The sequence below is a fragment of the Bos indicus x Bos taurus genome, chromosome 15 (assembly GCF_003369695.1).
Source record: "Bos indicus x Bos taurus breed Angus x Brahman F1 hybrid chromosome 15, Bos_hybrid_MaternalHap_v2.0, whole genome shotgun sequence".
Classification (NCBI taxonomy): Eukaryota; Metazoa; Chordata; class Mammalia; order Artiodactyla; family Bovidae; genus Bos; species Bos indicus x Bos taurus.
The window spans coordinates 49,264,777-49,289,430 of record NC_040090.1 but is presented as its reverse complement, the minus strand read 5'-3'; the positions used below and the strand labels follow the sequence as shown (position 1 = coordinate 49,289,430).

Genomic DNA, 24,654 nt, shown 5'->3' with positions numbered 1-24,654 from the left:
CCATGCTCTCAGGGAACCAGCTAGAGTAGCTATTCCCAGATGGAGTCTGAGGATCGAGTGAGCCCAGCCCCCTCCCCAGGCTGGAGGGTGAGATCTTCCCACCTCCCCAGCGTGAGACTAGCTTCTGGCTAAGGTGTGTATGTTGGGATCAAGATTCACCTCCTTGCTCAGGAGTTGGCCTCTCTGCCCAGACTGTGGGTCTCAGGTTGGCCTCGATGCACAGGGCTAGAGGTCTGTGTCTGTCCTCAACCCCCACCCCACCAGATTGAGCACAAGGCTAGGCCTCTCCTCCTTGGTATGGCCGTAAAGCTGGCCTCCCTGCTCAGGGTTTGGGTCTGAGGCTAACCCTTCTGCCCAGACTGTAGATCTGAAGTTAGCCTTCTACTCACCTGTCATTAGATCTGGGTCAGTTTGAGCTCCCACCCCACCTCCATCACCAACTCAGGTTATGAGAATGCCAAGCTGATTAGATTACAAAACCAGAGAAATCCTGGAAAATGTGAAGTGCATTAGATTTGACATTAGAACAAATTAGCTACAGAATTAAAGATAACATTGAACTTGTGCTCCTGAGGACAAGGCAGCCTGGAATGAGGGGAAAAAGAAACAAACAGTAAAGCTGGACTCTTGGAATGTGCCTACAAAAGGACCATTTTTGGAGAATCCTAAGAGCCTCAGGGTTTGTGGGAATCCTAAAGACAGCTAATCCCATGCAAGGCATGAGCCCCTTCTCGAATTTTGCCTACACCTGCTGTAAGCTAACACCCCAACACCTCTCTCCCTATTTCCCCTCCACTGGGGCCAGGTGGAATAAGCCTGGGGCTTTTTCTAGGTAGTTGACACATTCAGCAGTCCTCTGGGTTTTTTAAGAAGTGCTTTGAACTGTTGACTCGAGTGTGCCGCCCACGTGTGACTCCGTGTACCCTCTGTCTTCTCCATTTTGCGCTGGCCGTGGGTCCCAGGTATCTGAGACAGAGCGGGAAGACCTTGAGGAGTCGGAAAAGATTCAGTATTGGGTGGAAAGGCTCTGTCAGACACGCCTTGAGCAGATTTCCTCTGCTGATAATGAGATTTCAGAGGTAACAGAGCCCTTCCCAGAGCCCTTCTGTCTGTGTAGACCCTCCTGCTGCCTTTGGAACCACCCACCCTGGGGACAGCGGGAGGCAGCATGTCCCCATGCTAGGGAGGCAGTCTGGCCACTGACAGGCTTCACCCTCCAGGGCTGCTGACCAGCCCATTCCCTGCTCCCCTCTTGAGGAGGGAGGTGTGTCTGTATTTCTGGGCTTATTTCCAGAGTGACCTCTAAGTCCCAGCCCATCTGAGATGATCAGTGTGGCCTGCTGTCCTGGCATAATTATTAAGAGTGTACTTTTCCCTGTCATGTGCGTTCCAATTTAGATGATGAATTATATGGTTGCCTTTTCATCACTCCCATGCGTTTGGGTACCCCCTACTGGCCACCTGGTATGGGATCAGCTGGGCACCCAGGGGGCAGAGAATTGACTGCCCCTCCCATTTCCAAGGTTCGGGTTTGAGGGTGGTGGGTCTCCAGCAGCAAGAGAAACAGATGAGCATTAGACTCGGTGTATCGTGAAGTGGGGCACTCCTCGGTGACAGAACTTCCTTGCCACCCCCAGATGACCACAGGGCCCCCACCTCCCCCGCCCTCTGTGTCTCCCCTGGCCCCGCCCCTGAGACGCTTCGCAGGCGGGCTGCACCTGCACACCACTGACCTGGATGACATCCCCTTGGACATGTTCTACTATCCCCCCAAGAGTGCCTCTGCCTTGCCTGTGATGCCTCACCCTCCACCCTCCAACCCACCCTCCAAGGTGTCCGCACCCCCTGTCCTGCCCTCATCGGGCCGCCTGAGTGCCTCTTCCTCGCCCTGGGTGCAGCGCACTCCACCCCCCATTCCCATCCCTCCCCCGCCCTCCATTCCCACGCAAGACCTCACTCCCACCCGCCCGCTGCCCTCGGCACTGGAAGAAGCGCTGGGCAACCACCCGTTGCGCACTGGGGAGACAGGCAATCCAGCAGAGGACCGGGAGGCCAAGAACCACGAGGGGAAGCCTGCCAACTCTCCTGTCCCTGATCGGAGCTTCCCACCCACCCAGAAGGTACTGCCTCAGTTCCGCATGCAATGCAGGGAAGCAGGAAGAGTGGGCCGGGCTGCTGTTTCCTACGTCCTGCTCTGCTCCTGTGAGTGCAGACGGGAGGAAACATCACCCCAGCCCCTTTTCCAGGAACTGGCTCCCAGCCTGCAGTTGTGGACTTCCTGCATGTCTATGGCTTCTGCTGATTTTGAAGTGCTGCATGGTATGGTGAATTGCCTGTGATACTTGGGGTGAGCAACAGTGTATCAGTGTTGATTGTTCTCTCTGCTCCTCTTGGCTAGTACTGGCTGGTAACCTCCACTGTAGCACTTGCAAGGCTGTGTTAATGAAGAGCCAGAGCTCTATTTATATGCCAAGTAGTGGTTTCTTGATATTAGCTCAGAAAGCCTTGAATGTGGTGAATGAATCCTCTGTTTAACAGGGGAGCGGTATTAGGCTCTGTAAATGAGGTGATAACACCGTCCACTGAAGTATTAAGACATTACCAAGCCTTTTTCTACCACACTAGCCAACTATATTAGCTTGAAGCCTAATACCCAGAAATTTCTAGCCAACTGCCAGCTAGGAAAAAAATGAAAATGGATAGTTCCTAGAAAGTTCCAAATTTGCAGCTAAAAGATTAGGGACCTTTTTCTTGGATGTCAGCAGGCAGAACAGTGATCTTTCTCAAAAAGACATATTCCTCATTAATTGTTCTTAAGCCAAAGACTAAGAGGCAATCCACAGTGAAGACACAGAGCTTTGATCTCTGGGAGGGAAAAATGAAATATTTCTCTGCTCCAGTAGCTGTAAGGGAAGACTTCAGTCAGAACTTCAGCAGCTCATGTCGGCTAAGAGTGGGGTTTGAGGGCAGGGTAGTCAGTAGTACCCGATCAGCTGTTTTTATTAACCTTTGCTGCATGGGTTTGGGTTCCTGCATGAAGTGCAGACTAAGCATCTCAGAGCATTCGGGGAGCACTTGGAGGAAAGAATTTGGGAACAAAGAAAGTGCCAGATGCTGACAAGGCTGCAACTGCCAGCAGGGGCCTCTCAGAGGGACTCCCAGTGGGGCCCTGAGCCCTGACAGAAGTCTGGCATTTCAAGGATGTCTTGCCCCCAGGCCCAGCCAGAGCAGGTTTGCAGGGGGCTGAGTGAGTCTGGCACAGAAGCCCACATCCTTCTTGAGAGGGGCCCCCACCAAGAGGGGCAGCAGCTTTCCCTCAACAAATTCAGCTCAGCAATCAACTGGGCACCTTCCCTGTGCTTCTGTGTCGGGGCCGTGGCGGCAGGGTGCGGGGAGCAGAGCTGAAGACAGCACAGAGACAGTTGGCACTCTTGTGCTCTCCAGGACTTTGCCAGCTAAAGGATTAACAGCTGACCAGGCGGGAATCCGCTATAGCAGCAGCACAGGCTAGGTGCTATGGGAGGGATTCATTCTAATGGAAGGTTGACGGCACCTCTTCAGAGCTAAGCCTTGGGGGATAGTGATACATGTAGGATGGGAGAAGGCTACTTCAGGTGCCAAGGACATGACAATGACAAGGCGGAACTACCCAGGTTTGAATCCTGGCTCAGTCGCTGGCTCTATGACTTTGGGCGTGCACTGCTTCATCTGTCTGAGCCTGGGTTTCCTCATCTGTAAAATGGGAATGCTAACTTATTATGAGGATCAAATGAATTAATACATGAACTCATTCTAAGTTAATAATTGGAGCACACAGGAGGTGCTCAATAGACATTGCCTATCATCAGTGACAGATCAGGGTACAAGAAAATTTGGGTAAAGCTGCAAATATGAGGTCAGAGGTAAACTGCAGCCTTTTGAGTCAGGGTCAAGATTCAAAACCAGGTCTCACTTTCACAGATTCCTCCAGTCATCATGAAGTTCTCACTGTTAGTTCCTGATCAGAGCAGAGAGAAAAATAAAAGCTCCCCACACACAAGGAGCCTCTGAAAAACTGGACCCTAAATGTCTTAAGTGACATAAAAGCCATGAAGGTTGAGGGTTAGCTGTCTCAGTTAGCTTCATCTCTCTACATCAGCACTTCGGTCCGTGCATCACCAACCCTGCCCATCCTCCTCCTCCCTGCACGCTCTGGCGAGGGTCATCAGTGCTGCAGTGGGACATGTGGACCACCACACGTCTGCACAGTCAGCCCTGCCCCCAGCAGGTCTTGGGTGGTGGAAACAAACACCCGTGTCAGCCCCCCAGACACCTGCCAGGGGAAGGTTTCCAGGGCACTATCTGCCCCCAGCCCCATGCGTCCACTCACCTACTAAGTTCTTCATTTACTCATGTAACTTGTTTAATGACTCCTACTCTATGCCAGATGCTGTGCTGGGCACTGAGAGTCAGCACAAGATGGACAGCCCAGTCCTGAGTCTGGTGGGAGGACAGCCAAGTCAGCAGGAAACTCCCACACACCATGACAGATGAGGGAAATGCAGGAGGGGTGGGGAAGAAAAGCTCAAGGAATGGTCCCCAAAGGTGGAGACCCCCAAGCCAACACCTGGGCAGGTAAAGCAGGAGGCAAGAGCATGTGCAAAGGCCTCAAGGCAGGAAAGCCGAGCACTTTGGGGGCTCAATCTAGTCAGCGTGAGGAGGGCAAGGAGTGAGGGATGAGATTGCCAAGGAAGGGAGAGAAGCCCCTGGGGGCTGAGCCAAGGAGCTTGGTAGTCAGTGAGGACCCATGAAGCGTTCGGGGCAGGGCTGTGACCCAATTTGTCTTGCCCAAGATGATCAAGCGGGTCAGAGCCAAGCAGACATGTTGCATCAGCTCTCCTGATGCTGTGCTTACTGGTCCGCCCTCCCAGCCCCCGCCTCCAGGGCCTCTGTGCCCACCCACCAGGAGCAGCAGATGCTGCGTGTGCAGTCCGGGGACTGCAGCTGCCTCCTTAGAAAGAGAAGAGGATGGATGGCACCCGTGGCCACTGAGGGGGAGCCTTGAAAGTATCCTCTGAGTGACAGTGCCCGCTGGCGCCCCCACAACAGGCTCCGGCTCAAGTCCCTGATTCCTTGGAACCACCCAAATGTTTCTGTAGCCTCAGGACACACTGTGGCTGAGGGACTTCTTGTCCCTCTGCTGAAGGTCACACACCTAGGACATTCCACAGGGCGAATGGGCCAGGCTGGCTCAGTGCATGGTGTGAATTTGCCTGTGTGTCAAAGTGCCGTGGTTGGCCTGGGCCACCCATCTCATGACCTCACATGGGCTTCTCTTTAAACTAACCCCTGTAGACATTCTGCCCAAGCCCACAGCCTCCACGAGGCCCTGGCGTGTCCACCATCTCCAAGCCTGTCATGGTCCACCAGGAGTCCAACTATGTCTACAGGCCACCTGTGAAATCCGAGGTCCTGGTAAGCCCCTCAGGTGTCCTGCAAGGCTGCTTCAGAGGAGTGGACATGGGCTGTCTCCCCTGGCTGCTGCTGCTGCCTCTAGAGGAAAAGTGAGGGGAGATTCAAACAGAGTTTGTAATAACTCTGCAATAACTCTTTGTAAGGCTAATAACCTTCTCATTAGCCAGGCGGTGAATCCATGTGGGTATAGGTGGCTGTTTCCACAACCAGTGAAATTCCTGTTCCTCACTTGATCAAATGGCCTAGAGCGCCATCTCAAAGTAAGAATAATAACAGCACTGATTATTATCAGCCTCCATGTGTCAGGCTCTGTAAGGCCCCATTTAATCTTCACGATAATCCAGTGAGATGGTTCAACACTTGAGGAAACTGAGGCTTAGAGAGGTTAAGTAGGTTGTCCAAGGCAGAGCCAAGTCTGACTATTTACTCCAGTCTTTCAGACTCCAAAGCCCAAGTTCTTATCTCCATTGCATTTTGCCAAAACCTATAGCAATTCCAGTTGCCCTGGCCTGAGCGCCTAAGGCCTGCGGTGGGTCACCCTCAGATGGGGCAGTAAGCAAAGCTGACCCATTTCCCTTCTCCATTTCATGTCTCACTCCTCACTGGGGCTGCGAGTGAGGGGTGTGGTCCTGGGGGGTAGGGGGACGGTCTACTGCCCTCACCCCCATCACCTATGACTGAGCAAATTGGGACCAGGTGCACCCCCTCCAGGGGTGCCGGCCACTGACAGGCCTCCCGCCCACGGTGAGAAGAGCCGTGCTCGAGTTTATACTCCCCTCTCAAGGAAAGCCTATCCAAATGTCAGGGTGGAGCCACTTTGATAGTTATTTTGAGTTTTAGCTGTCCTCTCAGCTCCCCAAAGAGCGCAAGTTCACTCTCCCATGAAAGCCTGCAGACACCTCCGCATTGCGTTTTCAGGCTGATGACAAGGGGTGGTGTCTGCTTGCCTGGGACTGGTAGCTGCTGTGTCTGGGGGTGTTGAGGGTCGCCCCCCACCATAAATCAGGCTGCATCTGTCTGGGGATGGATGTTGGCCAGGCAGCCCCAGGCTGGCAGGCCCAAGGCCTGGCACCAGGGGGCAGACGAGACCAATTGGTAGAGTCCAGCATTTTTTTTTTTTTTTTTCTCCTCTGGCAGCCACAGGAGATGTTGAAGAGGATGGTGGTTTATCAGACAGCGTTCCGACAAGTAAAAGGATCCCCGTCGTGTGTCTGTGGTCCTTTGTACCTCCTTCTGCACCTCCCACTCTGACCTCCCTTGCGGTGCCTGTCAGCGACAAGGTGGCCCCAAGCACCATCTGCTGGCAGCCTCAGGCCAAAACTGTGTCCCTCATTCCCTGTGGCTCTGGGCTGGGGGATTCTCATATAAGGTGGGAACCCTGGGGTGGTGAGACCCCATGCCCAAGCTGAGAAAGCCACAGGTCCCTGGGGACTCACCTCTTTTGCTGCTGTTTGTTCATAGAGGAGCAGGAAGAGGGAACGTTCAGAGTGTCACAGAGGCCAAGATGGCTGCTTGCTCCAGCCGTAGAGAGAAAGGGCCGCCTGAGGCATTTCCCTGCCCCTGCCCCTCCTTTCCTTCTCAAGGCAGATCACAGCTTCAACAAACCCCACCTGGTCCCAAACCAGCATCAGGAAGAAAGTGGGGCCCAAGGACCTCTATCTGCAGGGGGCATTCCTGTGCACGGGCCCGCAGAAGTCCTTGCTGGTCCCTAAGTGGGTTCAGGCAGGCAACCATTTATCCTCCCGCCTCCTGGGGCTTACATCCTCAGAGCCAGCCGTTGGTTTAGCCATCTCATTGCCAATGAAGGAGCCCAAGATGGAGATCTTGCAGCCAACATCCTCGTGTGTGCATGCTCAGTCATGCCCAACTCTTTGCCACTCCATGGACTGTAGTAGCCTGCCAGGCTCTGTCCATGGGATTCTCCAGGCAAGAATATTGGGGTGGGTTGCCATTTCCTCCTCCAGGGGATCTTCCCAACCCAGGGATTGAACCCATGTCTTCTGTGTCTCCTGCATTGACAGGCAAATTCTTTACCACTGAGCCACTCAGGAAGCCCACCAACATGCTCACCAATAGCCTAATATATGACTACAGGCTGAAACAGACTGCAGGCAGGGAAGAAAGGGGACATATCAGCTGTACAGTGGGACATGGGGGCCTTCTAAGGAGGCTGCCCATAACCCACTGGGCAGTGACAGGTACCCAAGGTGTGCTGTGCCAAGCACTGTTTATAAATATGTTATGTATTTTAACTCTTTTAATCTTTACCAGAACCTAGGAAGTAAGCGCTTATATCATCCCCATTTTGTAGATGCAGAGACATTGGAAATCATGCCCTTGGTGGCACAGCCAGTATCAGACCCTGGATTTGAATTTAACCTAGGAGGTCAGGCTCCACAGTCAGGCTCCTAAATCTTCCACCACCCTCTTGGGCATGAATGTCACCTCTCTGGGTCCCAGTGTCTCCAATCTGTTGGATGAAGGGCTAACTCCCTCTTCAAGGACTGACTGGCACTAGTGGCTTATAGATCTCTCATCTGAATTCACGCAAGGCACAAGTCCTTGCCACCTGGCCTGTGACTGAGAGCAGATCCTCAGAGGGAAGGAGAGAGGGAGACCCATGGCCGGCACAGCTCAGTTTTCCAGAAGAAACAGCCATGGGTAGGCAGAGACCTCTTAGTAGAAGGGAATTGACTCCATGTCCTGCCGTTACCCTTCTTGCCCATGGATTTCTCTGCTGCCCTTGACACCCACATACCAGCCCGGGAATGGCCTCAGAGCTGGGCCAGGCTGGAGACCCCCAGCCTTTTTTTGGGGTGAGCCTGAGTGATGAAGGCTTATGAGGAGGCAGGGGAGGCAGATGCCCAGGGACCTGTCTGCTGCTCTCTGGCCCCTGTCTTGTGCCCTGAGCTTGGTTGTTCTGTGCTGGGCATAGAGGGGGCTGTGGCTGCCCATGATGCCAACCACAGGCCCCAGAGGACACGGTAGGGCCCAGGTGACTGTGTGCTGGGGGATGGCTCCACTCAACAAAGCTTGTATGGGCATTGGTCACGGGGCTTCTCCTTTGCACCCACCTTGCCAAGGGGACTGACTGAGGCTTGGGGTGCCCAGACCCTCAGCCTGTGGACCCTGGGCTCCCACTCTCTGTGCGTGATTCCTGGAAAGACTATACTTTCTGACTCTGCTTCCCCTTCTCCCTTCTCATCACTTTGTTTCTACTTCTTGGGGATGTTGTCCCCATAGCCCCCACTAAGCCAGGTCCTCTGAACTGAGGGTCTCCCTCCTCCTCCCTTGGCTAGAGTTCTGGGGGAGCCTTGCATTCTAGATAAGCATGACATGAAGAATGGTACCAGGCACTGGGCAAGCACAGACACCCCCTTTTCCTCTGGGTGCCTGATGTCCCTTCCCCACGCATCATGCTGTAGCTGGTTTCCACAGGAAGACCCCTAAGCTGTATCATCCTTCTTTGGGGGCCAGAGCAGCGGGTGGAGAAAAGCTGGGCTTCACCCCCAGAACCTGGACCTGGCTTCAGGTGGGCTTGGAGGGACTGAGAAAGGGCCTGAAAGACCTAAAGCTGTGGGCAAGGAGACCTTCAGCAAGGCTGCCCAGACCACCTCAACGTCAGCAGGTGCCCCTGCCAGCCACAGATGCCCACCCCTCCAGAACAGTGCTGGGCCCAGGGCTGGGGTCCTTCAAATGCTTCCCGAGCTTCCTGCTTCTCCCAGACATAGATGCTCTGGCTGTTGGGGCGACCAGCCTCCTCCCCGCATCCCCCATGCTGGCCACAGCTGCCTCCTTACCCGCTACTCTCTCCCTACCTCCCAGCCATTCCCTGTCTTCCTTCACCCTAAGCTTATTTCCTGCAGTGCCCCTGGAGGAGCCCGAAGCCCTAACACTCTCACTTTGCTTCCAGGATTTCCGGAAATATGAGGAAGGCTTCGACCCCTACTCCATGGTGAGAGATGACTCTTCTGCCCTGGGGAGTAAGCCCAGGAGCAGGGGCGGGGGGGTTATGGTCTATTTGGTGGCGATGCTTCTGGGCTCTGAGGGTCCTGGGGATGAGTTATGGGCTGTGAAGAGCCCCAAGGAGGCTCTTGCCTGTGAAGGCTTCTTTCAAACAACATTCCACTGTGAACTGTGTGTGCGTGTGCTTTATAACAATAGTTACACTTGCTGAGCACTAACTGCGTACCAGGTGCTGTGCTGGTGACACCAGGCATGCTGTCCCCCAGTCCTCACAACAATCCCAGGGACAAACCATCTCTGTGTGTGGGTGTCCATGGGGCCCCCGGTTGATGACTGATGGGAATGGGGTGGGCAGGGTCCCCTTGCCCACCCCTTCTCCAGGGCCCAAAGTCCCACAGATGCCTGGCTTTCCCTCCCACCCCTGTCCCCATCTGCATCCTTCACCCCTGTCTTCTTCCTCTAGTTCACCCCGGAGCAGATCATGGGGAAGGATGTCCGGCTCCTGCGCATTAAGAAGGTATGGGGCACACAGAGGCTGGGCGAGGACCACGCTTCTCTGTCCCTGCCCCCTCCTGTCTTGGTCCCTTGTTTCTCCTACTCTCAAAGTGACTCCTGGGTGACTTCTCAGATCCCCACTCTCCTCCGCCCCCATGGGGACACCCCTTCCTCTGGTGGGACCACATGCCCAGGCCCCACTTGGTGCCCACGTCCCATTTTCTTGCTGACAGCACTGCCCCCTGTGGCTTCTCCTGCCCTCTCTGTGGCCCCAAGAGGGTCCTGGGTGCCCAGGTGCCCACAGTCTGTTGTCTGCTTGGCTCCAAAGGCCTGTTTCCCTCTCATCAGGAGGGAGCTTTAGACCTGGCCCTGGAAGGCGGCGTGGACTCCCCGATCGGGAAGGTGGTTGTCTCCGCCGTTTACGAGGGTGGAGCTGCTGAGCGGCATGGTGAGTGGGGACCAGCCATGCTCAGGTTTGGGGATGGTGTGATGGTAATACCGGCTCGTCCAGGAAAGCAAACAGCAGCCTGCTGGGAGCGGGCTGACAGCTCTCAGGAATGCTCTCCCCGCTGGATCCATCCAGCAGTCCCACATGTTCCTCATGGGCACAGGAGCACAGAGCCACACAGACACCACTCTGCCCTCCAGAGGCTCCCTGTCTAGGGGTGGAAACATCCTCAGAATCACCGAATGCTGACTGTAACAGTGTGGTGTGCTGCAGGCTGGCCAAGGACTAAGAGGGTAGAGGGTAGCTGTGGGAACCCTGAGGGCCTAACCCACTGAGGGAAAGGGGGCAGCCTGGAGGGCTCCCTGCGATGGTGATACCTGAGCTGAGCCTTTAAAGGTAAGTCAGTGCTTGCCTTGAGAAGGAGAGAAGGAGCTTTCCAGGCAGAGAGGACCGCACAAGTAAAGGCAAGAAACCGCTGAAACTTTACCTGTGCTTTCAACAACGGTAAGAGCCAACATCTGTCCAGAACTAACCTTGCACCAGATGCTATTCTAAGTACCTGCATATAGCCTGTGTCTAAGTATTTCATGTGCATTAACCTATTTAAACCATATACAACCCTGAGAGTAGATATGGCTATCACTCTCATTTCACATCTCAGGAAACTGAGGCACAGGAAGGGTTCAGGGCCTGCAGCCAGCAGCAGTGGAGGCAGCACTTGGACGCAACTGTTTGGTCCTTTGCTTTACTGGCCAGCACAAGTGCCACCCCTGCTTGAGACCTTCTGCAGCAGATCTTCTTGCTTTGCCTTGATCCCCTTACCAACAAAAAACACCCCCTGCTAATGAATGAAGCCTCTGTGGAGCCGGCACAGACTCAAACGATCAACCCATTCATGTGTCAGTGTCCAAAATGCCACCACTAATGAATTCTTCTTCCAGTCCGGCAGCTTTTCAGTACTCCTGACTCCTTGTGGAGGAATAGATGCCCTTGAAGGAGGAATCCCTTTGCAGGCCAAAGAGGGCTTCCCTGGTAGCTCAGATGGTAAAGAATTTGCCTGCAATGCAGGAGACCAAGGTTTGATCCCTGGGTAGAGACGATCCTCTGGAGGAGGGCATGGCAACTGACTCCAGTATTCTTGCCTAGGAAAATCCCATGAACAGGGGAGCCTGGTGGGCTACAGTCCATGGGGTTGCAAAGAGTCGTACATGACTTAGCAACGAACACACCACACACCCTTGCAGGGAATTCTGGGGTCAGATCCCTTCTTGACAGTGCTAGGCTGGAGTCTCTCCCATAAGCTGTGAGAACAGAGGGCGGTGTGGGCCTGAGGAAGGAGGTGGAGTGATGGCAAGGGGACCTGGCCATGGTGGCAGCCAGGCTTCTGTGAGTTACTAGGGTGAATCCAGCTCAGCCTCCCATGGCCTTCATGACCTCGCCCCTCACAGCCACACTCTGCGCCTTCATTTCTGCTATAGGAGGGGGTCCTGCTCAACCAGGCAGCTGCTGGAGCCCGCCTCTGCCCACTCGGCTCACAGCCTCCTCCTCTGCCCTCATTTCCTGCACCAGCTGAGGGAAGGGTTGATGCTCGGCCCCACCTGTCTGCCATGTCTAGCAGGGAAAGAGCACCAGGATGGCTGGGTGACTTCCTGGGCCCTCCCCTCCTTACAAAGGCCCAGCCCGAGCACTGTCTTATTGGCCCTGCGGCTCCATTTGGGTTTGTACAAAATGAAAATGTGAAAGTTGCCTCTCCCCGGGCCCACTGTCCAGAAGAAGCTGCTATCTACAGTTTGGTCCCACACTGCTTGGACATACAAGCAGCTGGTGAAAGTTCCCCCAGGAGCACATGTGTTTTAAGCCACCACAGCTGCCATCTTCAGTTGCACACACCACAGTCTGGTAGGCCTTCACGCCCGGGAGGCTCCTGGGTAAACGGTGTCAACATAACACAGAATGTTCCGTGGACACCAGGGCTGGGAGCAAGGCCTCAAAAAAATAAGAAGAGGCTCTGAAGTTGAAGTTGTGTGGGGAAACCATGCACAATCAACTTCTTGGAGAGGCACAATGCATATCAGTATACTCAAACATACTATATTAGTATGTTCAAGGCTCTGACAAGTCCTGCAGCGATACTTCTATTTAGTTTATAACTTCAGCTTTTCTCAAACTTATCAGATCATAGGTCCGCTTATCCAGGAACACCTTCAACCACACTCATTCATTCAAGAACTATCTGTTGAATTCCTATTTTGTATTAGGTATTTCATTAAGCACTGGATATGTAGTGGTGAATCAAAAATACAATCCCTGCCCTTATGGAGCTGACAGTCTGATAGGAGGGACCACCAGTCAACAAACAGATATATGATTACAAATTGTGAATATGCTGTACAGGAAAGGACCAGGGGAATACTAGGTTATGAGAGAATAATGGGAAAGATCCACTTGAGATTGGGTGTGGGGAGTGAGTCAGAGAAGACCTCTCAAGAGTTTATCTCAGACTTGGAGCACATGAGGAAAGAGTGAAGGCAAGTGCCCCAGGTGAAACATCATGAGAAGGCTCTGGGGCAGGAAAGAACTCGGGCTCGGGGACCTAAAACCAACCAGAACGGCTGAAGCACAGAGAGGGAGGCTCACAGAAGTAGCTTGTGTTTCTGGTTAACCTCACCGGAAATGCAGGTCAGCCTCCCTCTGCAGTCAGAGGGACAAAAGTTGGGTTGGCAGTAATTCATCACTGGTGTCCCGATTCTGCTGAGCTGGGGGGAGGGCGTGTGGATGGGGTGGGAAGGAAGTGCTGCCCTTGAGTAACCTGGTCAATTGTCACCCCTTATGCTTTCTGAACCTATATGAGCTTTCTGAATCCAAGAGTCAGGCCCCTTCTGCAGCCCTGTTTTCCACGTAGAGCCCAGTTGCATGTCAGCCTTCCTTTCCTGCAGGTGGCATTGTGAAAGGGGATGAGATCATGGCCATCAATGGCAAGATCATGACAGACTACACCTTAGCTGAGGCTGAGGCCGCCTTGCAGAAGGCCTGGAATCAAGGGGTAAGAACAAACCCCCTCCTTTCTTCCCTCCCTGGTCTGCCTGCCTCAAACCCTGGCCTCTTCAGCCAGACCTTACAGTCAGGGTACCCCATCCCAGAGCAGATATCCAAGGTCCAAGTAACTCTTGGGTGACACCCACATATCCTATCTGGCCAGTGGTCTTAATCTGACAAAACAGAATTCACAAAGTCAGTTTCTGACCTTGAGTCCAAAAGCCAAGTAGCATAAATAGACTTCACAAGACCAGATGTGGCAGCCCACCCAAGAAAAAGACTTAAAGTCTTCACTAAGTACACACCAAACAGGAATCAAAAGAGTGCTCAGGGCTACTAGAAAGCATCAACAGAAGTAGAGGGCCCAGAATGGAGGAGGGGCTGGCGGTAATCTGCCCTGGCTCATTAGGCACCCACCTGGGTCAGGACTGCCAGGTAAGGTCTCCCAGCCTGTGCTCTGCACAATCAGAGGGGATGCCCTCCTACAGACTACAGTGTGAATGGTGCCTGCTCGTGTTGTGCAGTGCACAACCTGTGCAACTGTATGCAGGCAGCCGAGCCTGAGCTATTAAGTTCGGTGCCAAGGATGCTGACCAGATGGGCCTGGGACCCACATGAAGGGATGTGGAGAAGAGAAGACTTACGGGTAACACGATGACTGTCTCTGATTATCTGAAGTGCTGCATTAGGGTAGAGGGAACAGAGTGTTTTCTGTGATTTTGAGGGCAAAATTGGATTGAATAGAGGGAGGTCCTGGGGAGAGATTTCAGTTCAGTATCAGGAACGATTACATGGTGGAGGGGCCTAATGATATTCCACAAAATTTGTGTTGGATACACCCAAGCCAAGGATGGACAATGAGGAACAAGATAAGGATGGAGGTGATGCCATTGAGGGGATTTAAATGTTAGGAGCAGAAAGAGCCTGAAGTTCCCTAATTGGCTGTGCATCAGAATGACCGAGGGAGTTTGTTGAAAATGCTGTTTCCCAGGACCTAACCTCAGATTTCCGGGGACCAAGTCCATGAATCTAGAATTTGAAGTAATTTCCTGAGTGATTCTGAGGTTTTTGCCTGACTGTGGTCCACAGATCACCATTTGGGAATCTGGTGTCATTCAAGGACCTGGCAACTCTGGTCTCAGTGGTTCTGAAACCTCAGAGACTGGAAGCTTCCCCAGACCGAAGGATTGCACCGTGAGAGTCCTCCCCACCAGGAGGACCTCCAGCCCCACCTGGGCCCACCTTCCCATGGGGAGAAGACCCCAGCTGGCTGTTCCTGGGCCATGGTGCCCAGGCATGGGAACGGAGTGTCAGGGGCAGACACGCCGTGACCACTGAGCATGCCCCAGAGTCACACAGCTTCTCCCCACAGGACTGGATCGACCTTGTTGTCGCCGTCTGTCCCCCCAAGGAGTATGACGATGAGCTGTAAGTGTGTGCAGGCGCCTGGCCCACTCTGTTGTCTTCCTCCTCCTCCTCCGGAATCTTGGCCACTTTCTCTTACCCCAGCCCCAGCCCTCTTCCAGCTTGAAGGAACGGCCCAAGCACACAACATCTAGTAATAATTGATCCTAGAAAGCTCCCCGTCTAGAGTAAGCCTAGAACAAAGTCACAGTCCTCAAGTATTGCCAGAGCTGTCTCTAAATCTGTCTTGTCCAAATTCTTCTTTCCATGTGGAAAACAGGCCAAGTAAACAACGAAGTAGGGACAAGCCTCAGATTTCTGATTCTCCACGCAGCACTTCGTCTCCAGCCCCATCACCAGCTAGTTTAAAGACTTCTGTGTCTTTTGTTCTCTGGAGGGTCTTCCTGATCCTTAGTTCCTTTACCTCATGTAGCCAGGGCCATAGGCTTTGGCCCCACCCTGCAGGTTTTCTTTGGTCCAGGGTCTGTCTTTGTGTGTGTTTCATTCGTGTCTCTCTGTACATCTCTCTGTCTCATTCTGTCTCTCTTCCCCTTCCCTGCCACTTCCCCATCCTTCCTGTCCATCTCTCTCCCATTCACTCCTCTCCCCTGCATCCTTCTTCCCTTCATCACTCTCCCGCTTCTCTTGGCCTTCATCCTCACTTCATCACAGCACCTCCCCACCTCCATGCTTGCCTGTCACAGCTGTGCCTGCTCGCTCCCCCTCCCAGCAGAGGCTGAGTCCTGTATGTCTTAGAGAAATCAAGGTCCTGTAGCAACTAATTCTGGAACCCAGGGTCCAGGCAGGACCCAAAGCAGGAGCCCAGTGAAGGGAGAAGTCCGGAGGCGCTCTGCCTGGAATAACAAAGCCCTGTTTTGTGTTTCCTGCTCTGCTCTGCGTATGTAGCCCCTCTCTTCCCTCTTCTGTAGCCAAAAGCCCCCAGCCAGTCTGAAAGCTCCTTGAAGACCGTGCTCCTGTGCTTAGACATGGGTTCCTCCTGCAACCGGAGCCCAGCAGCCCCCACGGTGAATAGGCAGGCGGGCTGCATGTCGTGGCCGTCCGCTGCCCACGCTGTCAGCAGGTTCTTTGGACTGGTGTCTGGGGGATGTGCCATCCCTGAAGTGCCACCTGGGCCTGCTGGTGATGATGCTGCAATTCTGTGGGACTCAGAGGCCCTCCTGCTCAGGGAAGCCGAGCAGAGCCCAGTTTGTAGCATGCTTGAGACCTGGGTGTCCTGACTCACCACAGCCCTGGGGATCTGCCCTTGGTCCCCACCACACCCCCGTGAGCAGGATGGAGCAGTGAGCACCATTCTTAGCTGGATACAGGTAGCGCCTCAAACCAGGCGTGATGGGCTGAGAGAGCCAAAAGGAAGCGCAGCCTGGATTTCCCCTTCCCTGTGAGCCCACCCCTGGGAACTCCACCAGGACACTGTGCTGGGGTAGAGCTGGGGCAGTTTAGAAGCAACTGAAGCTGATCCAAAGAACCAGGGCTGGCCTATCTGACTGGTCCATGTCCTGTTGTGACCTGTGGCCTGAGCCCGGCTCAGTGTCCTCGGCACCTTCCCTCCCCCTTGACTCTGGACTCTATCTGTGGGACCCTGTGGAGCCCAGCTTTGGGATGTATTTCCTGCCCTGTGACAGGATGGTGCCCATGGACAGAGCTGGTAGGTGGCCATGAACCTGGGGTTTGGTGTGGCCTAAAGCCCGCAGCTGGCAGCTTCTGGGGCAGACCGTGATGACTTTTCTGTTACAAGTTTCTCAAAACATTAGGGCCTCATGCTCCTAAGTCAGTTGGCCTCAACTGTGGCTGTGGCTTGTGGGGTGGCCTCAGTGGGCCTATGTTTTCTGTCATTTGCCATCTGCTCTTTTCGAGGGACCTCGGCCCCTTTGCCTTCTGGTCCCCTCTTACCTCATCCCTGGTGTCCCTTCTGCTCCCTCCCTGGCTCCTGTGTGCCATGGCTATGGCCGGGGTGTGGCTGCTCGGCGTCCGGAAGCCGGCAGGGCTTTGTGCCTCTGGGGGTGCAGTGTGTGCTCCCTGCCGTTGGCCTTGCCCTCGGCTGAGTGCCCGCCCGCAGGCCTGCACCTGCCTGGTTTGTTCCTCTTCCCCACAGGACCTTCTTCTGAAGTTTAGAGGAGAAAACAAATTTACCCCTAGAAGCCAGTGAGCTGTGGCTCCACCCTCCTGATCATCATGCCTGGAACCGTCTGAGACACAGCCGCCAGCAGGCTCCCTGGAAACCCGCAGCTGCCTCCCAGGGATGGCAAACTTCCTCTGACTCTGAAGCAGGGCTGCGTGAGGAGCACCTCGGGCCACCCTTCTGAAGGCCAACATGGAGGGAGGGAGCAGCCAGCCATCTGAAGGGGCCCTGTGGTCCAGACTCTTCGGTCATTCCTCTGCCCAGTGAATCTGGGAGACTCCTCCCTGAACTCTGCTAGGACCTGACTCTTGGGTCTCTCTCTCTCTCCCCCATCCCTCTCCTCCCTCTCCTGGTCTCCTTGCTGCTAAGATTGATGCCACAACCTTACTCTGAACTCATTAATAAAATAAGCAGTCTTCTTTTCTAGCTTATAGGAGTGAGTGTGGCTTTGGACAGCAGGTTCAAGGCTGTCAAATTAAAATTCATGTAGTTTTGCCTCCTATTCAAGAATGAGAAACAGATCCTGGTGCCGGGGTCTGGGACTGACTGGAAGGATGTGATCCAATGGCTAGAAGCTGGCTTGGAGCAGGGGGCTGGGGAAGCTGGAGACAGGCTGGGCTCTTCAGTGTCTTCTCAGCAGAAGGATGGCAGAAAATGAAGCTCTTGTGGCAGGGACTTTGCTCAATTCCAGGAAGTGTAGCTGAAGCCTGCAGCTCCAGAGGGTCACCTCTATGTGTGAGGTATCCAAGTTTTTCTCACAGACAGCATGGTCACAACTATTTCTCTTGAAGTCACCAAGACAGGATGTGAGCAAGGCAGCTTCAGGCAGTCCACTCCATCTATGACATTAGATCCGGCAAAACCTCACGGGAGGAGGCAAGAATGTGAGGTAGAAGGGCATAGCTTGAAGGCGCTGGCAGGGGGTGAGTGGAAGCCCTCCTGGTTCAGGGTCCAGGGATGAGCTCCCAGGCTGGCTCCAAGGAAAAGAGTGGTCGGCATATCATGGGGATCCAAGATGGGGAGCTGAGGGTTCCCAGGCCTTCTGAGAAGTGGAAGGTGATTCTGATTTAAGGTGCCTCAGAGGAACAGCTCTCTGGCTAGGCTTCCTGTCTCTGCCATCCGCTTCTTGTGCATCCTCGGAGCTCACCTTGAATATAGCCATCACCATCTTCTACCTAATTCTAGATGATCTTTCAGCTGTAGCTCCACCACGATTTCCCAATTCTCAATTCCAGAGGCAGAATCTGACTGGGCCAACTCACCTGAATGGGCAGTCCTGGGGGAAGGGGCCAATCTCATGTCCAGTCAGCTGCGGCTGGGGCAGAGTCACATACCACCCAACAACGTGGGCGAGGCAGGGGCAGACTTATGGGAAGCAAGTCGTGATCAGTCGGAGGAGCAGAGAGAGAAAGGAGAGAGGGAGAAACTGTTGGACTTTCCGATCACACTAGAGACAAAGCCACGATGACCTCCTAACAGCTGGCTCCCAGAGATAGCAACCGTGCTGAGGAATTCTATATTTTCTTATCTGGCTCTTAACCTGGCTCTGGCGACAATTCCAAAGAGAAGGTCGAAGGAAGGGCTTCCTCCTTCGAGGGAAACCCCCTATGTGCTGACACCTCCTATGTGCCATCCCTGAGCTGGACCCTGGTGCCTGCCACCTCAAACTGCAATGAGCAAGATTGCTGCAGCCCCACCCCCCCGCCCCACCCGACCAAGGAGCCCAGTGTTAACAGGCAGCACTTAGCATCAGCTGTCTGCCAGGGACTGGTCTTTCTATGGTAAGCTCCTCTACTCCCCTCAACAACTCCACCAGGTAGGGACTGCCATCATCAACCCCATCTTATTAAGAGAAGATTGAGGTAGAAAGAAGTGAAGTGACTTTCACCAAGTCCCACAGTCAAGAAGTTGTGAAGCTGGCATTCAAAGCCCAGGTGCTCTGTCTCAGGAGCCCATACCTTTCTCCACTCTGAGCTGTAGGGGGCAGGGCAGCCCTCATTGGTATGTCTCAGTTTTTAGGCTGTTAGCAGGACAATTCTTCCCACAGTTGAAGAGCAATGAATGTTTAGTCCTTCAAGGATGGTTACTTCCTCGTATGACCTACAATTACTGCTGCTGAGGCCTTCAGCTCCTTCATGCCTGGAATCTCACCCTTTGAAATTCATCTCCAGCTATTCTTAGTTATTAGCACCTCAGGGTCAATGAGTTTATCAGTGCTTATCAAGACCGGATGAGTGAGGCAAAGAGGGCTTTGAGCCCCTGGTTAGTGAAAGAAGAGCCGGGAGAGTGTGCTATTGGACAGGGCCAGAAGAGAGGATAAAGTAAAGGGAGGTTGCGGACGAGGGGAACTTAAGTCCTGGGCTTCAGCTTCCTTTTCTATGATGCCTGACTCTCATGATTCAAGGAAATCAGTTCTCGTGTACTGCAAAGCTATTCCAGGTTGAGCGCAAAGTACCCAGCAGACATTGGCATCAACCACTTAAAAATTGGAAAACTTCAGAGAATATGTATAGAAGGGAGGCTTTAAAGTAGTATTTGGCCTTCTGGGTTGGGGAGGGCGATGCATGAGGGCACAACTGAGACTCAGAGTCCACCTGGGAGACTGGGCCAGACATGGGAATCCACTTCACAGCCAAGACTGAGTACTCAGGACGAAAAACCCATCCAGGCCAAAGACCGCCGACGCACCACCCATTGCCTCCCACATGCAGGGCGGACATCACTCCTTCAATCCTAGCATTCTTTCTAATCAGCCAACCAGGCAACCGTTAAAACTGATCAAACATCTGGCCCCTAAGTAGAACACTATTTACCACCTTTGAATCTAACCCCCATTAGTGGGTATTCAAGAAAATTAGGGCCATAAAGGGGGTGTCCTGTCCAGAGGCCCCCCTAAGGTGGAGGTAGACCTGCCATTTCCACTGCACTGCACAGTGAGGGGACGGGATGAAACGGCCGGGAATTCAAGGCCGCCCTTTGACTCTGAACTTTTAGCCTTGTGTCCATGTCATTGAAGTTTCTTCCCACAGCCAGTCCCTGGGGTGGAGCCGGCTTTGAGTCTCTCACCTCTGCATCTGGAAGATGGAGTGAAAGGGCTGAGTTGACAGACTCTGTGATCCCAGGACACCCTCTTTGGGCTTGTGCAGGGCTGGGAAACTGGGTTTTACCCGATTCCAGCCTAATTCCCAAGATTAAGACTTAGAGGAGAATCTGTTTCTAGAACTAAAAGCCCTTTTCTCCTCCTGTCCCTGCAGTGACCCTTCCCAACTCCCCGAGGCCTGGGCTGGCCGTGCCTCTGTGAGAACTGGAAAGGCAGACTAGGTCTCCAGGGAAGGCAGGTGGGGCTGGCACAGGGAGAGGACAGAGGGCAGGGGCCTACTGCTGCTGGTGCCCCAGGGCCTGGGATTTGCAGCCTAGGAAGCTGCCCACTGGCTTTGGTAGGAATAAGATTGCTACTAACTACTAGGTGTGTGTGTGTGTGTGTGTTCAGTCACTCAGTGGTGTCCTCTCTTTGCAATCCCATGGACTGTAGCCTGCCAGGCTCCTCTGTTCATGGGATTCTCCAGGCAAGAGTACTGGAGCAGGTTGCCATTTCCTATTCTAAGATATCTTCCTGACCCAGAGATCAAACCCATGTCTCTTGCATCTCCTGCCTTGGCAGGCAGGCTCTTCCCACTGTGCCACCTTACCACATGTCAAATACTGTGCTGAGCCCTAAGTATATGATAACACGTAATCATTACAAGACTTTAGTAAGAGGTGGACAAAGATGTTACGTTCGCTAAAGAAACAGGCACTAAGACTTAAGTGACCCTCCTGGGGTTAAATAGACAGTAAGTGGCAGAGCCAGGATGGGGAACCAGGCAGGGTGGCTCCAGCAGGCCACATCATTAACCACTGTGCTTTGCTGCTTCCAGTAGATGAGAGGGAAATGATGTCTAGGATATTATTTCAAGAGCACCAGGAAAAGCACCAGCCATAAAATGATTTCTCTCTGCTTCTGTTCTCTCTGCATCCTGTGTGTGCTTCACACTGCCCAGTGAACCAACCAAAGCCTGAGTCAGTTCATTTAACTGCTCTGCTTAACGCTCTTCAGTGGCTCCCTTGCTGTCCTCGGGACAAAGTCCAAACTCGTCAGCCTGGCATTCAAATCCTGCGTCACGTAGCCCCTGACAACGTCTCCAACCCAGTCTCTTGCCCGTCACTTTTTCCACATCTGCCACAAGTGGGTTTCCTGGGCTTGCCGTGCTCCATCGATTCCCTGTTTCTTTGCACATGTTCACTCTACCCTGTCCACTTCATGCCCATGCGAATGTCTCTGCATCCTTCAAGGCCCAGGGGACTATGAAAGGGGAGCGGTGGGCCTGGCATAGAGCTCAGTCAGTGTGAGCTCCTGCTCCCTCCTGAGATGGACCCTTTAGGAGGTAAGTGACAGAAACACAATTCAAGACGACTACTATAGTGAAAAATCCAGGCGTATTTGATGCCAGATCTGGTTGGATCCAAGTGTTAAAACAATGATATCAGGAATCTGTTCTGGTCATCTGTGAGTGTCAAGGAGGGGAGAAAGATTTTAAGGAATTGGCTCAAATCTGCAGGGCAGGCCAGCAAGCTGGGGAGTTAGCAAAGAACGGATATTGCAGCTTGAGTCTGAAGGTAATCTGTCCCCCTCTTCCTCAGGGGATAATAGTACCCTAATGTCCTAAAGTAGGGTTTCTTTATTATGGATTTCAATTGATTGAATGAGACCCACCCACATCATGGAGGATAATCTTCTTTAAGTCTACTAATTTAAAGGCTGCTACTGCTGCTGCTAAGTCACTTCAGTCGTGTCCGACTCTGTGCGACCCCATAGACAGCAGCCCACCAGGCTCCCCCATCCCTGGGATTCTCCAGGCAAGAACACTGGAGTGGGTTGCCATTTCCTTCTCCAATGCATGAAAGTGAAAAGTGAAAGTGAAGTCACTCAGTCATGTCCGACCCTCAACGACCCCATGGACTGCAGCCTTCCAGGCTCCTCCGTCCATGGGATTTTCTAGGCAAGAGTACTGGAGTGGGGTGCCATTGCCTTCTCCGAATTTAAAGGCTAATTTCATCTAAAGAAAATACCTTCATAGCAGCATTCGGCCAAGTTGGCATAAAATTATCCATCACACCATCTCTTGGCTCCACCCTCCTCTGGTTGGCTTCATTCTCAGATAGGTTCTTCCATTTGATGCCAACATGACCTCCAGTATTCAAAACATATTCTACCAGGTAGTGCTCTCTCAATGGGAAAAGCACTCCTCTAACCTAGGAGTTCCAATAAATTTGTCCTGGGGGTAGGCCTTCCCTAATTGTCCAGGCCTGGATCACATGTCCATCCTTGTAACCCTACCAGCACCCGACTGGACTGAGTAAAGGGGAAGACTGGGTTCCAAGAGGAAAATTGGGGTGCTGTCACAGAGGACAAGGAATAGATCTGGGCAGTCCCAAAGTAGTGTCCATAAGGACCTTGGTTCTCCAAAGCTCCCTTCCTTCCTCCCTTCCTTCTGGTCTCCCTTTTCCTCTGTTTGTGATCTACTCTCAGAGGAGGCTCAGGAGGCCAGGGGACAACTCCCTTGGTGTGTGGAACTCTCACCTACTCCAGCTGCCAGGACAGGCTGCTTGGTCACCACTAAGGGACAAGAAACATGGATGTGAAAGATCTGCTCTGACTATAGAACTCTCAGGCTGAGATATAGGGGTTCCAACACTTGATTCCAAATGTCCAGAGACGTGAGAACTGAAATCTGACCTTGGGCATGTTACTTAATCTCTACCTCCAGTTCTTCAGCTGTAAAAGTGTTATATAAACAGGACCTGGGGCCTCCCAGGTGGCACAGTTGTAAAGAATCCACTTGCTAAGGCAGGAGACACAGATTCAGTCTCTGAGTTAGGAAGATTTCCTAACTGGAGAAGGTAACTTATTCCAATACTCTTGTCTGGGAAATCCCATGGACAGAGGAGCCTGGCGGGCTACAGTCCGTAGGGTTGCAACGGAGTCAGACGTGACAGCAACTAAACAACAACAACAAAACAGTACCCACTTCATAGAATTGTAAGAATCAAAAGGAATAGAGGTAAAGTGCTTAGAAATAGTTCTTGGATCTCAAATTAGCATTATTATTATTATTTTGATCTACAATGGAGAGAAAGAGGAGCTTGGGACCCGTTTCAGGATGTGGCTTCCCCAAGGTGGACTCTGAGGTCGAGGTGTTGCTCAGCCTGCCTCTGTGCTCCACACTCACAACTACAGCAGCTGGGGAGGGTGAGGGGCTATCTCCCTGTCCACATGTTCTGTGCACAAAGTCCTCCTGCACCTTCCCTTACTAGGGAAGCTGCACCTGTTCCCCAACAGGCCACCAGCTGAGTGTGTGTGTTTGTGTGCGCGCATGCACGCACATGTGCTGGTTAACATTTATCCTTATTAATTGTGTCCTGAATATGTGCAGGAGGTATTCTAGATCAGAGGCAGATTTCCTCTCAATTATCTTATAGGCAATGATAAGGGAGTCAGCCCCTCCTTCCCACTCCTCCCATTGCCCCCAATCTTACCCCTGAGGTGATGAGATGAAAACCAGATGGGAAAGTCTTCTACATGAGTAATGGACAATCCATAGGCCAGGGGTGGTAAACTGGGTTTTCTCCATTTATATATAGGAGGCAGATAGCCATTTCCCTCCCCTCTTGAAAGGGAAACTGAAAAAGCCTTTTCTTCTTTGAGAAGGGATGGAAAGGATTCTCAGTCTAAGCTTCTGGAACGTGCGCACCTAGGGAGCTAGTGCTCGAGTCTTCCTGGTACCTCAGGGGCTTAACCTGGGGCCCTGGCCCTGGCTATAACCTTCTGGCTCTCTTGGAGAGATAGGAGAAGCTTTGTTGTCATTTTCTAAATTGTGACACGATACACATAACCTACAATTTACTATCTTAATCTTTTCAAGTGCAGTTCAGTGATCCTCAGCACACTCCCATTACTGTGCACCCATCACCACGATCCATCTCTAAAACTCTTTTATCTTGCCCAACTGAAACTCTGTACTCAGTAAATTTAAAATAACTCTCCATAACCCCTATGCTCTCAGGCCCTGGAAAACACCATTCTGTTTTCTATGAATTTGACTACTCCAAGTACCTCATATAAGTGGAATCATATACTGTTTGTCTTTTCTCGACTCCCCTGGCGGCCCAGATGGTAAAGAATTCACCTGCAATGTGGGAGACCTGGGTTCAATCCCTGGGTTGGGAAGATCCCCTGGAGGAGGGCATTGCAAACTACTCCAGTATTCTTGTCTAGAGAATCCCCATGGAAGAGGAGCCTGGCAGGCTACAGTCCATGGGGTCACAAAGACTTGGACACAACTGAGTGACTAAGCACACATATTTCACTTAGCATAATTTCCTCAAGGTTCTTCCATGTTGTAGCATGTGGTTTTAAGGCTGAATAATGTTCCATTGTGTGGAAATGGCACATTTTTCTAATCCATTCAGTTCTTGGTGTACACTTGGGTTGCTTCTACTCTTTAGCTATTGTGAATAACATTGCTATGAACATGGGTGTACAAATATCTCTTCCAGTCTCTGCTTTCAATAATTTTGAGCATCTATCCACAGGCGGAATTGCTGGATATGTTTTGGTATCCTTTTGGGTAAAAGCAATTATGTAAACAAGTGGCTGGACTTCCCTGGTGGC

At 52.6% G+C, this 24,654-nt stretch overlaps 1 protein-coding gene across 3 annotated transcripts in view; it reads left to right on the top strand.

Annotated features, from left to right (window-relative positions):
* Positions 1–17,374, top strand: part of USH1C (USH1 protein network component harmonin) — a 48,771-nt gene extending 31,397 nt beyond the window's left edge. The window contains exons 17-26 of one of the 3 annotated variants that reach the window (XM_027563412.1): positions 963–1,079; positions 1,638–2,120; positions 5,335–5,454; positions 6,592–6,642; positions 9,368–9,409; positions 9,884–9,937; positions 10,264–10,363; positions 13,300–13,406; positions 14,772–14,827; positions 16,917–17,374. In XM_027563412.1, the coding sequence (XP_027419213.1) occupies positions 963–1,079; positions 1,638–2,120; positions 5,335–5,454; positions 6,592–6,642; positions 9,368–9,409; positions 9,884–9,937; positions 10,264–10,363; positions 13,300–13,406; positions 14,772–14,827; positions 16,917–16,929 (1,143 nt within the window). In that variant the 3' untranslated portion in view covers positions 16,930–17,374. The remainder of the gene's footprint in view (positions 1–962; positions 1,080–1,637; positions 2,121–5,334; positions 5,455–6,591; positions 6,643–9,367; positions 9,410–9,883; positions 9,938–10,263; positions 10,364–13,299; positions 13,407–14,771; positions 14,828–16,916) is intronic. The other 2 variants (XM_027563413.1, XM_027563414.1) reach the window with 2 other exon arrangements.
* Positions 17,375–24,654: the final 7,280 nt, after the last annotated feature.